Source organism: Coenobita brevimanus, chromosome 41 (assembly GCF_032717465.1).
Source record: "Coenobita brevimanus isolate Jiangsu-jjx chromosome 41, ASM3271746v2, whole genome shotgun sequence".
In the NCBI taxonomy this organism is placed as follows: Eukaryota; Metazoa; Arthropoda; class Malacostraca; order Decapoda; family Coenobitidae; genus Coenobita; species Coenobita brevimanus.
Window position 1 is genome coordinate 19,471,623 of NC_136994.1, and position 17,563 is coordinate 19,489,185.

The 17,563-nt window shown below is 42.1% G+C and overlaps 1 protein-coding gene across 1 annotated transcript; it reads left to right on the top strand.

The window, feature by feature from the left end:
* The first annotated feature begins 1,091 nt into the window (after window positions 1-1,091).
* LOC145397559 (aldo-keto reductase family 1 member A1-B-like) lies at window positions 1,092-17,411 on the top strand. Its single transcript, XM_080270630.1, has 11 exons — window positions 1,092-1,184; window positions 3,157-3,321; window positions 4,558-4,669; window positions 5,499-5,668; window positions 6,110-6,185; window positions 6,986-7,124; window positions 8,128-8,287; window positions 9,504-9,601; window positions 10,695-10,898; window positions 13,020-13,038; window positions 17,349-17,411. Exons 1-11 carry the CDS (start codon window positions 1,119-1,121, stop codon window positions 17,409-17,411), a joined length of 1,272 nt encoding a protein of 423 aa, XP_080126756.1. The 5' UTR covers window positions 1,092-1,118.
* Window positions 17,412-17,563: the final 152 nt, after the last annotated feature.

A 17,563-nucleotide genomic window follows, 5' to 3' on the forward strand; every position in this document is an offset into this window, starting at 1 on the left:
ACGGATAGGGAAGGAGGTGAGTTTGTTTAGCCAGGTAACGGATAGGGAAGGAGGTGAGTTTGTTTAGCCAGGTAACGGATAGGGAAGGAGGTGAGTTTGTTTAGCCAGGTAATGGATCAGCCTAGTTACAGGATATTGGTGCCTCATGAAGGCATCTCCAGCATCATTTCCCTGGGGAGGGGAGGGTTTGGTGCTAATTTTTCATATTCCTTCCTTCAGCATCATGTATGGGTACAGTCAGGGAGTGGCTTCAGCTCCTTCGGCCACATCAATTTCAGTTCTCTGATGCTAGCACGGAAATCAAGGGGGGGGGGGTCTTCCTGCTGTGTACGATGCAGTGTATTAATTCTGTGGCATGCATTTAATTTTCCATGCAAGGTCGTCTATGAATTATGGTGATTCAAGAAGGTTTAACTTCGGTCAGTTGGGGTTTCATTGTACTGTACACATAATGCCACTAAAGGATGAGGAACCAGTCACTTCCCGAACCCCTATGGACCAATACTGGGTTGAATGGATAGATAGGTATACTTTGCTCTTACTACCACCAGATAATATTCAGGTTGGGAAATATCTTGGGTGAAAGGGTTAAGGAAGGCCAATACTCGTCCAGACTGAAAATTCCCTCCGTGGCTGAAAAAGAGCTTATACTGACGTTATGAAAGATGGAATGAATAGGTCTTCCCAGTGAATGTGTGAACTCATGCTAGAGGTTCTTCAGCAAATATGAAATGCCAAAATAATGGCTGAATAGCAACTGAATGTGTGTGAAGACGAGGTATGGAAGTTCAAAGAATTGGTAAGTGATAGAAATGCATGGATAAGCACATTATGTATACCAGTGCACAAGAAAAGGGCACAGAGAGGTCCTGAAATGCAAACTATCCTCTGCAATTAGGTAAGAGATCCAGATTTCATTTATTGGTAAAACAGCAAACGTTTACAGTAAATCAATAAAATATACAGGTTTGTAGTATGATTTATTATATAATTATTTTTTACACGTTATTTGAGAAATATATACAGAATTTTCTCTATCCAGTTTACACCTGCCACCGCTTGAACATGGCGTCGGGGGGAAGGTCACGTTTTCATGTGTTCCCGTTTTCTCGCCTGGAATGACGCACCAAATACGTGTTTCAGACAAGTCTGGGATGCCCGTCTTGGGAATGCACATCACAGAGGTAGGTTAGGTGTAATTTGTTAATGTCTATTGAGTTATTAAGGGTCAACACGGCATAGTTCTTTTGGTTGGAATGGAGTGGTTGTCGATTGTCGACACTCATATTCAGTGTATCCATCAAAATAAGTATATTGCAACAAAAGCATACTCAGGTTAACCCCTGCAGTACCAGGGTCAGTTCAGAGGTGTGTGTGTTTTTTTTCAATTAGCCTGAGATTTTAACCACAGTATTTTAATGCATTAGGTTAGGCGGAAGCAGTAATTATGTGGCTGATTTTTAAGATTCGTTTATTTTTCAATTTTCAGTAGGTGATTTAGTGACCATGTAGCGTAGAAAATAACACCAAGTTAGTAATTGAAACCAGAAAATATTTAATGAAAAGTAGATGGTTTGGAAACTCGTGTATAATAGTCAGTAGGCACATGGCCGTACTGACTGGCTTGTCTTGATACATTTTGAAAGATGGTGCTGGTGCTGGTAATGCTTTGGGGGAATTTTATACGTTCATACAGCCTCAGAATTCCTAGTTCCCAAAGCAATTTTATACGTTCATACAGCCTCAGAATTCCTAGTTCCCAAAGCAATTTTATACGTTCATACAGCCTCAGAATTCCCAGTTCCCAAAGTAATTTTATACGTTCATACAGCCTCAGAATTCCCAGTTCCCAAAGCAATTTTATACGTTCATACAGCCTCAGAATTCCCAGTTCCCAAAGCAATTTTATACGTTCATATAGCCTCAGAATTCCCAGTTCCCAAAGCAATTTTATACGTTCATACAGCCTCAGAATTCCCAGTTCCCAAAGCAATTTTATACGTTCATACAGCCTCAGAATTCCCAGTTCCCAAAGCAATTTTATACGTTCATACAGCCTCAGAATTCCTGGTTCCCAAAACAATTTTATACGTTCATACAGCCTCAGAATTCCCAGTTCCCAAAGCAGTTTTATACGTTCATACAGCCTCAGAATTCCTAGTTCACAAAGCAGCTTTCCATGGATTTTGACCACGCATATGGGAAATCACTCGTTTTTGCATTATTTCCTGCCCATACCCAGTCTCGAGTCTTGTGTCATCTCATAGAAACTTCCATCATATGGCTTTAAAACTCATCGAGGAATGTTGGGAGAACGGATTTTCAGCCAAATCTAATCTCTTCTAGACCAAACCTGGGCAGTCTTCAGTTCCGTTCCTGGTCGTTTAAGCCGTAAGTCATTTAGGCTTTAATGTCCAACTGGCAAACGGCCAAATTGCTTAACGGCCCAAACAGCTGAAATAACCAAACTTCAAGATGACGTTGCTGAAGTAAGGTTAAGTTAGGTTAGGGTACGGCCTAAATGACTTGCTACCCAAATTACCAAGACCCTTCAGTAGTAGCGTATGGTAGTTTTTTATTAGATGTGTTCAAATTCACATGGAAGCAGCATAGTATATAGCCATTTGGTTTGTGTTCATCTTCAAGGCCACCGAAGCGTTATTAATTGCGTACTGTGGGGGGATGCCATAACCAAAATCCGTTTCCTGGATTTGGACTCGTTAGGTGTGGAGGCCAGTTGGTGGAGAAGGATTTATTATTATTATTATTATTATTTTTATTATTATTATTATTATTATTATACTTCACTAACTTATAAAATTGAGGGTGAGAAGATTATTTATTCTCATATTTCATTTTCCTTCACATCCTTTAAGGTACTGGGTAAGGGCTGCCAGAAGGATGGCATCATGAAAATCTTGCCCCAGTTTTTTTTTTTTTTTTTTATGCAAGGAAGAAGGAACCAAATGCTAGAAGCCTGCACAGTTATTCCCTCTGAGAAAAAATGAAATCGAGATAATTGAGAGCCAAGTTCAAAATCCATTCATTTTGAGTTGTCTGGACACACTGCACAACACATTACTAGGTGGTTGGGGTGTGCTGTGGCCTGTTTATGTATTTATGTATATATTTATTTAGTTATTTATTTTTCTTCAGTCTCACGCTGAATTTGACGAGCAGTTACACGAGACCCTAAGACATGGTTGCTGCCACTTTGAGCTGCCGACGTATGGACAACTGCCACAGCACTGTCTTTACCACGTCATCAGATTCGCACACAAGAAGCAACTCGGAAAGCACAATTTTTTCATCACAACATCGGTAAGTCTGGGATTGATGATATTGAAATGCTGTGAAATGCGTTTGTGTGAGCAGGGATTCCAGGGGCTTGGCTGGTGAATGAGTGAGTGTTTGGCCCATTTAATAACAGTAGCAAAATTGGGGAATACTTTGAGATGTTTTGGCTAGAAAATGGAGAATGAGAGACTGGCTTTGTGAGTGTATGTGAGTGAGGTGGAGAGGGAGGCTGCGGATGAGGTGGAGGGATGGAGTGGAGGATGAGAGAGGGGGGGTGTGAATGGAGAAAAGGCAGCCTGATGAGGGGCAGGATGACAGGAAATTTGGTTGTGATGATGAATTTGGTGGTGATGATGGCAGTGATTGGTGATGATGGAGGTTATTAGTGATGATGGTGGTGATTGATGATGATGATTGGTAGTGATTTATGTTGATGGTGATGACTAAGGATGATGATTGATGGTGATGATGATGATGATGATGGCAGTGACTGGTGATGATGATTGATAGTGATAATGATGATGATTTATTTGTGATGATAATTAGTAATGATGATGGTAATGATTGGTGATGACTGATAGTGATCGAGATGGTGGTGGTGATTGATGATGACGATTGATAACGATAAAGATGGCACTGATGATGATAACGGTAATTGTAATGATTGGCAATGACTGATAGTGATCGAGATGGTGGTGGTGATTGATGATGACGATTGATAACGATAAAGATGGCACTGATGATGATAACGGTAATTGTAATGATTGGTGATGACTGATAGTGATCGAGATGGTGGTGGTGATTGATGATGACGATTGATAACGATAAAGATGGCACTGATGAAGATAACGGTAATTGTAATGATTGGCAATGACGGATAGTGATCGAGATGGTGGTGGTGATTGATGATGACGATTGATAACGATAAAGATGGCACTGATGATGATAACGGTAATTGTACTGATAGTGATCAAGATGGTGGTGGTGATTGATGATGACGATTGATAACGATAAAGATGGCACTGATGAAGATAACGGTAATTGTAATGATTGGCAATGACTGATAGTGATCGAGATGGTGGTGGTGATTGATGATGACGATTGATAACGATAAAGATGGCACTGATGATGATAACGGTAATTGTAATGATTGGCAGTGACTGATAGTGATCGAGATGGTGGTGGTGATTGATGATGATGATTGATAATGATAATGATGGCGTTGATGTTGATAGCGATGACAGCCTCCCTCCACGACAGATACCAGTACCTGGGGACATTGAAATCATCATGGCAGAGTTGCGTCACTTGAAGAACTGGCTCGGTTATCCCTTCGACCTCGTCTATTTAGAGAATCCTGTTGGACTCAGAGGTACGGCACGTTAAAAAGTTGTTCATAATACAGGGTGGCTCATAATGCTTCTGTCCACACTACCGGGGGATTTTTTGTGTTGTCCATGGCTCAGACTGTATCTACCCTGTATCATTTATTCATTTCCTACACCCATGCCCACACCAGCAGACTTAGCCATCCGTTCAACACATAAGATACTGCCACATATGAGTATCTAGTGGTGTATTATTTGCTGGTCATTTCTGTATTGCAATTTCCTGTTGTATGGGTGTGTGCTTGATAAACTTGATATGGTGTGTACTTGATAAATTTCCTTGACTTATTCACCCCATGGAGAAAACTAATTTGTTATGGTCCCAGGCTTGTCTTAAGGAAGTGAACCCAGTGAACTGCAGGCTGAAATTGCCCTTCTGCAGTCTGCCATTCTTTTGAGGGATGGGATGAGAGTTGAGGGGGGTTTTACAACTGGGCATTGGAATGATGATGGATGAGATGGAGGGCTGGAGTGGAGAGGTATGCAAGAGAGGCCCGGTGTGAACTGAGGGGAAAGGCAGTGAAATGGCAGGGGACAGGGCGACGTGAAGGTGATTTGTTTGTGGTCACCCTTTATTGGCTGTAGATAGATAGATGATTGTGAATTATCTTTGTTCCTGACTCTTACCTCACCCTGTTTTTAGGTGGTAATTAGGGCAGGATTGATGATGACGATGATGATAATAGTAATGATGTTAATGATGATGATGGTGATGATGATAATAATGATGATGGTGATGATGATAATAATGATGATATTAATGATGATGACGATGGTGATGATGATAATGATGATGATGTCTTTCTTTGCCAGGCAGTGACCCCATGACCCTGTATGGGGTGGGTCCGGATGGCACCACCCCCAGACTGCAACACGTCAGGGACTTGTTCCAGCGGCGTGATGGCGGCAATCGCTACCTCACCGTGACCCCAGACTGCATCACCGAGGACCTGCGCGCTGTGTGGACGTTCATGGAGAGAATGGTGAGTCCTTAGGGGTGGTTCAAATATTGTGTAACTCGATTTCTATTTGTTGAAGGAATTGCTCAGTCAGTGTTACAGTATCTATGGTACCCTTTGTGTTGATGATAACGATGGTACTACTAGCCTACTGCTACTACTACAACTACTACTGCTACTACTACTACTACTACTACTACAACTGATAATAATAATAATAGCTGATAATAATTTCTAAGATATTGATGTGATGGCAGGTAATGATTATAAGGATGCTAATAATAATAACAATGATAATAATAATAATAAAAATAATCCATCCATCCATCATCTAATCCTACGTTGCCCCATGAGGAGTATAGGAGGCCGGGGCAAAATAATAATAATAATAATAATAAAATAATAATAATGATAATAGTAACTAATAATAAAAATATTGATAATGATAATAATAATGTCTTTCAGGTATTGATGGATGGTCTGGCACATGCTCTGGGTCTAAAACACTTCAGTGCCGATCAGATTGCATGTGTTCTAAAAGGTACAGCAATTTTTCACTTTCTTTGGCTATCATTTCAGTTCTCAGTAGCCCAAAATAGACCACAGACTTCTCCATATAGATTAACACTGGAATATGGCGCTAGTCATGAAGAAGTGCAATGGAAAGGATGTAGAGCCACGGCATTGTCTTTTTCCATCACTGAGCTGTGCAAAATTAACTGCAGAGGAATGAGAATTTGGGCCAAGTTAAAGTGAAACAGGTGTAGCTGCCAGGGAGACTCATTCCTTGCCTTGTAACTCCCACCCTTAAGCTTGTATATGATTAAGGAAGCTCCCTAGTGCCCCTTCCCTAGTGATTTATTTCTAGACGTGGCTGGTTAATACCCTTTTGTATGGTATTTTATTGATGCAGAGTATGCTGTGTTGGAAGGTTTGGTGCAACACAGACTAGGACAATAAGGTGTAATAAGCAAAATAAATCGCTTAGGAAAAGGTGTAAGGGAGCTTTCTTGACTGATGAGAATACAGGCCTGTCTCCCTGCTTGCATCAGAAAATTGTTGCATAACCAATTGTCATTACATGACCTGTTGATTGAGGTTACATACCTTATAGGTCACTTGATGTCTCCAAATGATATCATTCAAGGAGAAACAAAGGTGGAAGGGTTAGATAAAGCCCACAGTCTTCCTCTTTATTACCAAGGGACACTTACAAAGCTGAAATGAATGGTTCAGTATCTGCAGGAATAAGATTTAATGTAAGCCACTGGATGGAAGAGGCTAGGAAGGCTGGATTGGATCATGTTTCCACAGACTTCACTCCAATCGGTGGTTTTTCAGGTGCCGTGTGTCGTCCGGAAGCTGTGATGGTGGAGATTAATGCATACAACCCTGCAACAGAGATAATTGAGCTTTGCAGGAAACATTGCATCCCTGTTGTGGCCGCACATCCCTTTGGCAACCCACATCATGAACCCAGGTTAGTGTATGAAGTTTTAAAAAATACAAGCAAACCAGTCAGAATCAAATATAGAGAAAGCAAACTTCAAAGTGTGCATGTAAGGCTCACAAGTTTTGCAGCAGTTGATCAGATGCAGAGGATTAGGAAGGTAAAAGCACACTAACCAAATCATCCTCTTCCATAAACTGGAGCAGAAATCATTGAAAACAGTGTCACAGATATCACATGGTTAGTGTGGGTGGTGAGTTTGCCCTTGATTTTTTCAATATCCTGCCACAGTATTCCTGTTGTGACCCCAGGTTCATCTGGATGTCAACCTGGTGGACTGCAGGCTGAACATGCCCTTCCCCTGAAGTCCACCATCCTCCTTTTAAGGGAAGGAGTTGAGGAATGTTTGTTTAGCCAGGTAGTGGAGGTGCCTGGTCATATCATTGTGTGTGTGAAGGCACCTGTCTCACTCCAGCACCCACATTGTTCTTGCTACCAACAGGCAGTTTGATACCCCATGACGGAAGTGACTGAGCTTAGGAAGAGGCATTGCATCTCTCCTGTGGCCTCACATCTCTTTGTCAACCCTTCCTATCAACTCAAGTTAGCATGTACCTATTTCACTGTGTGGCTGGTGGTAGTAATAGGACTAAGAATATTATTTGTAGCAGTTGTAGTGGCATCCCCAGGCTCATCTGAACACATCCCTCTCCTACAGCCCATCCTTAAGGAGAGAGTTGGATGTTTGTTATATGCAGGCAGTGGAGGCATTGAGTCATGTTGGGGCCACCACTTGAAGGCATCCCTATAAAGTACCAGGAATACTCTTACTACAGACCTTTCACCTTAACCTCCCCCAGATTTTTTGTCCTTTTGTAAGTTGTTTGACATGGTTCAGTACCACTTCTTCACAACTAGCACCCTATTCTAGTGTTAATCAGTTGATACAGTTTGGCAGTCAGGGTGGAGGGATGTCAGTTTTAGGCCAACTTAGAGTAAAAAGAGTATAACATGATGTTGTCTTGTGTTGCAGTAACAAGATCCCCAGACTGTTAGATCACCCCTCAGTAGTGCGTATAGGGAACAAAGTTGGAGTTGCTGGTCATGTGATACTTGTGAGAGCACTGCTGCAGGCAGGACTGAGAGTTGTCTTCACCAACACTGAACTGTTACATGCCAGTTTCTTGTTACAGGTGGGTAGGGGGCAGGTTCAACTCACTGTGTGTGTGTGTGTGTGTGTGTAGATATGATGTCATGAGGGCACAGGAAGCAGTAGGTATAGGAATATGTATCCATTTTTATCTGTCTTCCTGTCTGTCTGTCTGTAGCCAATAAGGGATGGCCACAAACATGTCGTCTCCATGTCGCCCTGTCCTCAACCATTTGGGTACCCTCCCTTCAACTGTCACCCCTCTCTGTCATATATCTCAGCACACCATCACTCCATCTTGTCATCTCCCATCCCCTCCAAATAAAACATGAACTGGATTCCCCCCAAAATTCTTAATCTGAGAGGGGGGGACACACCCTCCCACCCCTTCCCCTTTGTTTGACAGCTCTTTTTCGTGATTGTTTAGAAAGTCACTTAAAAATTACCTAGTAAAGTTTGACTGCTGCCTAAATGCTGATTTGATACTTTCTCCAAGCTTATAATAGTAGTAGTTATAGCCCCAGGTTCATCTGAAATGAGAACTCAGTGGCCTGCAGGTTGAAGTTGTCCTCCTTCGTTATTAGTGCCACCACATGAAGGTGCCCCTCTCCAGCACCAAATTTATAGTACCATTTGTAAGAAGAAAGTTGTGATAATTTGGAATGCATATTTGACTTTATATGAGGAAAGTCTGTACTGTTTTACAATGATGAAATACAGGCAACACCCCCTCCCCCCAACACAGACCCCCTGAATTTGGAAATTGGCCTTATTTTAACGCAATCCCCCTGAAATGCCCCTACAGTATCTTATAACCCTTGTAAGCCCCTAGAAACCATCACAGGAACATAAAACCGGCTTAAAACAGCAATGATATATACTGTACCATTCTGCTGTACAGGACAATTTACTTCAGTAAGAAATAACCTGTGAATGGGTATGATTATAAGAATAAAGGCTAATTTTATTGTTGATGACTGATACCAACAATGTGGCAGTTTGAACAGACCTTCAACACCATATCTGGAACCAGAACACACCATAAAATATCACAAATATATACTGAAGTACCATATAACAACTTTAATAACAAATAATCATTAAATAGGTATGGCCAAAATAAGTCCGGGCAAATTATTTTTACTGGGGGAAAAATCCGTGTAAAAGCAGAGGCTGTGAATTTCAGGCCCGTTAATTTGGGGGGTTGCCTGTATGTACAATAACTGTACCAATCCCAACCCCATACTCTGAATTTTCAGAACATCTTCCGGTTCACACTATCCCAAGGACAGATGAATCAGTTGGGTAGGCTGCACAAGCTTTACCTAACCAGGCCTCTTCCTACATTTGAGTTCAGGTATGTAGTTGTGGCCCCAGGCTCGTCAGAACTTGAACCCAGTGGAGTGCTGGCTAAAGTTATACCCATGTCATGTGGTCCATCATAATTCTTTTTGGATATAGGAAGGGAGTTTGAAAAAATGAATGAATGTTAAGGGATAGTATCACATAATGTGATATCAGGGCCACCATGTTAGAAATCCCTCTTGACCTAGGTAAACCAGATTCTCGTCTTTTTCCAGCTTTACTACAGGACTTCCATTTCGTAGCACATCTTTGTAACAAGAACCAAATTCTCTTAGTACACCTCTTAGATGGAGGGATGACAGTTTTCAACCTAGTTAGAGTAAAAAAGTGTACATCGCGTAAGGTGCAGTTTGTAATGACATTGTGAATAATGCAGTCCAGTACTGACCATAGGTGTTAATCCTGAAGAGGCAACTTGAGTTCCCCCTCCCCCCATATACAGTAGTACCCATATGGGGCAGGTGAGGCTGGTCACTCTTACCCAAAATGTCAGCACCAAGTAATTTACCTCTGGGCCCTTACACACTTGTTTGTGTGGGGTAAAATGGGATTTGATGCTGGATGACTACCCATAAATAACACTGTGGGTATAGCTGAGCCACATACCCAGAAGTGTTCTGGACAATGGGAGCCTAACCACAGAACTATGCATCTTAGAAGAGTATCACACTGACTGTATTACATTTACCCTAAGTTGGCACATATATTCCTTCTGCAGCTTTTTTCGTGTAGCTTATTAGCACAGTGGGACAATACTATGGTTCTGCATCCTCTTCATAGCACTTCTTCACAACTAGCATCATACTCTGGTGTTCGTTATCATCATCATCATCCGGACCTCCTTTCCCACCCTAGGGCAGGGTGAGGAGTAGCAACGTCTAGTGTTACAATGCGATATTCAAGATAGAGAGAAGGCAGTTTTAGGCCAAGTTAGTTTGAAGAGGGCTGTGTATATCAGCCACTCTAATTCTTGGTACTGTACAGTTATTTTATAGCACCCTGTATAATTTTTTGTGCAGCACATTTTTTGCAAAGCGGTGTTTTGTTTTCATGCACATTTCCGTATACCGTATATTTTGCTTCAGGTGTGTGTTAGATCCCATGTGGCCATTCCTTATATATGATGATGGTGATGGTGGTGGTGATGATGATGATGATGGTGGTGATGAAGGAAGAAGAGAACAATGTAGTGAAGAACAGATGAATGATGATGAAGCTGAACAGTCCACAGAGTCACCCTGGGCGTCAAGTTCATCCTCCGAGGCAGAATCAGGAGAGAAGGAAGATGAGTAAGAAGTATAGTATGGTGTAAAAAAAAAAAAGGTGAGCGAGAAGTTAAGAGGTCTGTGTGTCTATCTATCTGTCTTTATCTGTCTCTCTGTTACTATATGCCTTAATCATGGCAGGAATGTGAACATAGTCCCTCCATGAAACCTTGTCTTCCATCATGTGGTTTCCCCTCCACCAACTCCCCTTTCCTTCACAAAGAATCTTTTTATATCCTCCACCTCGAGGATACTCTCCCCAACTCATACTACCTTCATTCATATACCTCTCCACCCCACCCTTTGGTTTTTCCCTACCCCTCTACCACACTTATAAAGTGATATGTATTCCATTTTAATCTTACTACCAGACACCTGATTATGGTCCCACTTCAAGCTTCTACACCTTGCAAGGGTTTACAGTTGTCTGAGTTTGCTGGAATATAATGTTATAGTAGTCTCAGCAGTGGAAAGGTTGATGAGGTCAGTATTTAAGAAGCCACCAACACTCTCCTGAACATCCACTTCTGTTCTCCTACTTCCAACACCATTCTTTCCAGGTGCTTGAATACATACTTGAGCTGGGTCTGTCTTCCATCCTGCCAGTTTACTGTTATTACCACATTCTTCCTTGCATTCACCCTCAGTTCCCCCATCTCATGTGCTTCCTGCCACCTCAGAATCCTCTCCTGTAGACCTTTCTTAGTCTAGGCCATTGCCACAAAATCTTCTGCATAGTCAATAAGAGCTCCCACAGCTCCTCTGCACTGATCTCTTACTCAGCACTTAAGGCTCTACCCTACTTACATCCTAAACTACTCAGTATCTCCATAGAGTGTCCACTGTAGTCTTGTACCATTAAACGTTTCTTGTATCTTTGTTATGAAATGCGCCAGAACCGTTATCATCCCAGTATACTGTGTCTCCTGGTGCTCTTTCATAGATGTTCTCCAGGTCAGCAAAGCAGTGATGTATCTTCGTATTTCCCTTCAGCATTTTCTCCTGTACCTGTCCCACTATTGTTATGGCGTCCACTTTCCCTTGTCTTTTCATAAATCCAGTGCTGATTGTGGAGCGTAACCTCCCTTCTCAACTTGTCCACAACTCTTTCCTGTATGTTCAGCATCTATGTTCCATCCATTTTATGCCTCTGTAATTCCCCACACTTCAGCACATCTCCTTTTGCTGATCAATTCAATCTCTCAGGATTTGTCTTGGAAAGAACATATTACCTCTCGTAGAGTCTGCTTCTAAGAGATTAGGTGTGCTAAGCTGACTCCGTACCTTCTTTACCCCTGCACGGTTGTTGACTTTATGCTCGGGTTTTATTCACCCATGTAGAGTACAGCTCACGTGTCTGGGGAGGCTCCCCACATACAGCACTTCTCAACAAGGTGAGGTCAAAATCTTTTCGTCTCAGTAACTCTCCTCGTCTTACTAGTTCCCTTCAACCTCAGTATCTTTGTCGCACTGTTGCATCTTTATCTCTTTTCTATCACTGCATCAATGGTCACTGCTCGTCTGAACTGTCTGCTTGCATCCCTCCACCTCTGCAACGGGCATGTAGCACCCGTCTATTAACAAACTCTCATCCCTTTTCTGTCCAGCTCTCTAAAACAAGAGTTAACCAATACTCCCAGTCGTTCATGTATGCAACAGGTCAACTCTGGAACTGTCTCCCTTTGTCTGTATTTCCTGCTGCCTGTGATCTCTAGTCTTTCAAATGCCAGGTGTCCAGGCATCTCAGTATGAACGGTTCTTGAATTTGACTCTCTTGTTTTTGTTTTTTTCTTGGAGGGAACAATTTGCAGGCTCCTGGCCTTTGGTTCCTTCTTTGCATTAAATAAAAAAAAAATAAAAAAAAGAGGAACTTCAGAATGCTCCTTTCACCATTTCTTTGTGTCCTCTGAAGCACATGCATAAACGAATAAGCAATTGTATATATATATCTATATATTAATAGAAATTTGAATCAGTGCTTAAATAAAGTATTAATTAATTCCATATTTTTACTTCGGTGCCTTTGTATTTCATGCCGATGTCCATTCATAGTCTGTACTCTCTGTAGCATCACCATATTACCAGTCTTTGTATTTTCTCTTAAGTGCTTTTTTGTTCAATTGCTCATATGTGTTGTTCTCTCAGGTCTGCTGTCATTAGTCAAGTTTGTGTGTTCCCCAGTTGGTTGAGTAAAAGATAGTGTACAGTACATTATTTTGTTTTATCCATCATACAGCGTTACATTTATTACATATCTTTGAAGGAACACAGCAAAATGGAGTACAATGTAATATAGTTACCTGCTGAAAATAAAGTTCCTGACTGCTGCAGCTGTAAAGGTAAGGAAAGGGGTAAGGAAGGAAGGAGGACACATTCATACAGTGATGTGTGGAGTGGTGGTGAACCTGACCAGCTCAGGTCACCCAACACCCACCAGCTGGCAGGTCAGGTCAGTGTGGTGGAGAGTTCTTCATCTTTTATGTACAGTATTCTTCGTCTTTTACGTATTCTTCGTCTTTTACTTATTCTTCGTCTTTTATGTATTCTTCGTCTTTTATATATTCTTCGTCTTTTATGTATTCTTCGTCTTTTATGTATTCTTCGTCTTTTATGTATTCTTCGTCTTTATGTATTCTTCGTCTTTAAGTACTCTTCACCTTTTCTCTGAGATATTCTTCGTCTTTTACATATTCTTTGTCTTTTATGTATTCTTTGTCTGTTATGTATTTTTCGCCTTTTACTTATTCTTCGTCTTTTACTTATTCTTTGTCTTTCACATATTCTTTGTCTTTTACATATTCTTCGTCTTTTATGTATTCTTTGTCTTTAAGTACTCTTCACCTTTTCTCTGAGATATTCTTTACCTTTTATTTATTCTTTGTCTATTTTCTTAAGTATCTTCATGTTCTGTTTCTCTTATGTTGTCTTTTACTCTCAGATCTCTTTTCATTAGTCAAGTTTCTGTTCCCCAGTTGGTTAAGTAAAAGATAAAGTACAATACATTATTTTATTTTATTTCATCCATCTCATACAGCATTACAATTGTTACATATCTTTGAAGGAACACACAGCAAAATGGAGTACAATGTAATATATTATAGTTACCTGCAGAAAATAAAGTTCCTTAGCGTTGCAGCTGTAAAGGTAAGGAAAGGGGTAAGGAAGGAAGGAGGACACATTCACACAGTGGTGTGTGGAATGGTGGTGAACCTGACCAGCTCAGGTCACCCAACACCCACCAGCTGGCAGGGAAGGCCAGTGTGGTGGTGAGAGTTAGTGTTGAGGGTGGGGGGGGTGGGGGGGGGTAGTAGTACTACTGACTACTACTAGTAGTAGTCAGTAGTACTACCACCACCACCAAACCCTCAACACTAACTCTCTCCACCACACTGGCCTTCCCTGCCATGTGTGGGGCAGGCAGGGTGGTGAGGTGGTCTAGTGTTGAGTGGGGGAGAGGGGGTGGTGGTAGGCCCAAGGACTGGACTACCACCACACCACTCAACACTAGCTCACCCCACCACACTGACCTACCCTGTCATGGGTGGTGGTGGTGTGGCTGGGGGTGAGTGAGGCCTGTGTGTGCTTGGTAGGCCACAGTTAGCCTTGCACACACAGACTCACTCACCCCCAGCCACACCACCACCACCACTACTGACACCATAGGCTGGTGGGTGCCGGGAGGGGGGGGGAACCTGGAGCTGGCCAGGGTGGGAAGAGAAAGAGTTCAAGCTGTGAGAAGAAGGAGGAAGCACAGGAGAAGGGGGGGTAGAAGGGGCAGAATGCCCTCTCCCCCCCTCTCCCCGACCCATCAGGGAGAGGACATACTGTCCCCGGGTTCCTATCTACCCACCCCCTCCCATGCCCCCCCCTCCCAGCCCTCCCTCTCCCTCCCCCCACAGACCCCACCACTCCACACCCCAGGAGGAAGAATAAGGGACCCACATACACACCAGGGAAAGGATTTAGGATAAGGAGGTAAGGACTTGGGATGAGGGAGTCACACATACGCACAGGAGATAGAACAGTGGCAAGAGAGGACACACACACACACAGTGGAAGAGAGAAAGAGGTGTTGAGGGGAAGGTTGGTGATGATGCTGGTGACTTGGCATCAGCATCAGAGGCTGCAACATCCAGGACCTGCAAATACAAGGACAGGACAATGGGACAAGGATGAGGATGGAGGAAATAAAGGCAGGTGATGGAAGGTGTAAGGGAAAGGATGAAGGAATCCACCACCTGAAACAAAAGAGAAAACTGTTAGTTTTTTTCTTTCTTTCTTTTACTGGATAGCAGTATTCAGAAACCAGTAATTTTACATTACTCCTTAAGCACTTCAATCCAAAGATGTCCTTCCAGGTTTATTCTTGATACCACCAGTTGACTGATTTTACTCATTAAAACATCTTTTGAACTAAAGGGGAGTCTTCCTTGATCTCTTCACTATCAGAGGTCATTTGTAAGGCCAATAAATTATATATTACTGGTCTCAGTAAAATGAGTAATACTCCCCAGTTGCCAATTTCTTATACAATCTACCAAACTCAAGACTCATTATATGGTCAACTACCATTCGCCTCTACCGGTATTACTGTCAATTAATAAATTTTCCTGATTATGCTTCCTATTTTCCCACTGAATTTTGCTGTTTCATCCTGTTCCTGTCTTCACGCTGTCTGGCTCCACACAACACTTCCGTAAGATCCCCACCATTTTATGTTGGGCCATTTGTAACTGAACAATACAACAGACAAATAAACATCCCCACCAATCTTTCATGGGTCGTGCATACCTAAAGTACTGTATACAAACACCTCATTTACCTGGCAAACACCAAGGATTTCATAAAGCCCAAAACGCACTCTTGCTTCGAGTGAATTAACTGAGACACTTATGAGGAAGAGGATACAGGCCATTTCTGATACCACACAGGCTGACTGATAAACCTGGGGAGGAGATACATCACATTTTTTCTACAGTAGTTATAAAGCATCCAGTTCAGAAATTATGCCTGTACTTGGGTTAGATTTGTGGTGAGGCTGCATGTGTTTGGACTTGGGCACTGAAGCAGACACCGGTACTGTGATAATGAGATATGACAAAAAGGGTTAGGTCTGCCTTGTCTCTCAAAGCCAAGATGGTAAAGCCATGACCACAGATGCTGTCCACTGTTTCTTGTACAGCTAAGGTGGTCATGCGAATTGGGATCATGAGAAGAGCTCCATGAGGAGAACAAATCTATAAGGAAACCATATCCATAAAGAGAATAGGTAAGTCACACCTTGGAGAAACAACTGTTCAATCAGGGGAACAGGTAAGTTCCCTTCATAAGGGGGGAAAATGTCCAGGGAGGAACAGAAGGCAACATCACATTAAGGTTGTACTGTGTATGTCACCACTTAGGATGCAACTGCCTGGATGTGTACCTGTACTGTATAATGAAAGGTGTCCAAGGCCATCTATTTGGTGAGGGTTATATCTGGTGGGGCATTGTAAGTGGAGATACTGAGAAACGTATCCTGTCCTAATTCTCTGGGTTAATTCCTGCCATCACCACCTGTAATGCCTGTATGATGTCAAAAGCAGGTCAAAGCTTCTTCCCCAGTGCTACCTCCAAATGACCACTGCAGTGAAAATGACATGTAACAGCAACTGTCTACACAACATTGATCAACCCTCCTTTACCTAATGCTGTTTGTATAGGAGAAGGATTCCCTCTCGCTGTGCCACTGATATGACTTGGCAACTCCCTTGCTTGGTTATAAGAACCCTTGAACTCCTTATCCCGTAAATGGAGGATTGTGGACAGCAGGAGAAGGGCAACTTCAGCCTGCAGTCCACTAGTTCAAATTCAGGTAAGCAAGGGGCCAACAATGATAACCTACATCCATCTACATAATCCTACTTTCAGGTTATACTTAAGTCGGAATCAAGGCAACACTATTTCAACTGTGATATCAAATGCTGTACGCTGCACTTGATACTAGTCACCACACTAATTCTTTAAAATTTCATGAAGTTGCTGTTTTAAATCATTACAGCTGAATGAGGGCCAGATTTAACTCTTAAGAGGTGGCTATCTACAGTGCTCTAGAATGGTGTGCTAAACTGAGCAATAATGAGACCCTGACAAACAAAGTTACTACTGTATACATATACTGTACTAATAACTGGCTAAATAAAGTTATGCCGTATATAGTATACTTGTAAATAAAAATAAGTTATGACTCACCATAGTGCTGGAGTGTTCCTTCAAAGACTTAATGCAGCAAATCAGCCAAGACAGAAAAGCTTAACAAAAGTACAAGATGGATCACATTAAGATGAATCAACACAGTGACACAAATACGCACAATCTCAACTTGGATCTATGATTATGTTATTTCTTAATCTATGAGTGCAGTGGTAGTGGAGTGGAAAGCCCTCACAGGATGGCACTGGTACATATGTCCCTCAACTCCCTATGCCCTGACAGGATGATGGTGGGCTGCAGAAGGGTCACCTCAACGTGCAGTCCACCACATCAATACGATCCTGATGCCACAACAATACAGTACTATATCAATAAAGGTATAAGTGTTGATTCATCCTTTACAAAGTCAACATATGTGAGGTATTTATAGGCAACTGACGGCTTCTTCCTGTGTCACTCCCTCCGCCGCTAGTCCATCCACACACTGAAGGCCAAGC

Coding starts and splice junctions, on each gene's coding strand:
- LOC145397559 (XM_080270630.1), top strand. CDS start 1,119: ATGACGCACCAAATACGTGTTTCAGACAAGTCTGGGATGCCCGTCTTG. Junction 5,669..6,109: donor GGACGTTCATGGAGAGAATG/GTGAGTCCTTAG, acceptor AATGTCTTTCAG/GTATTGATGGATGGTCTGGC. Junction 6,186..6,985: donor GATTGCATGTGTTCTAAAAG/GTACAGCAATTT, acceptor GTGGTTTTTCAG/GTGCCGTGTGTCGTCCGGAA.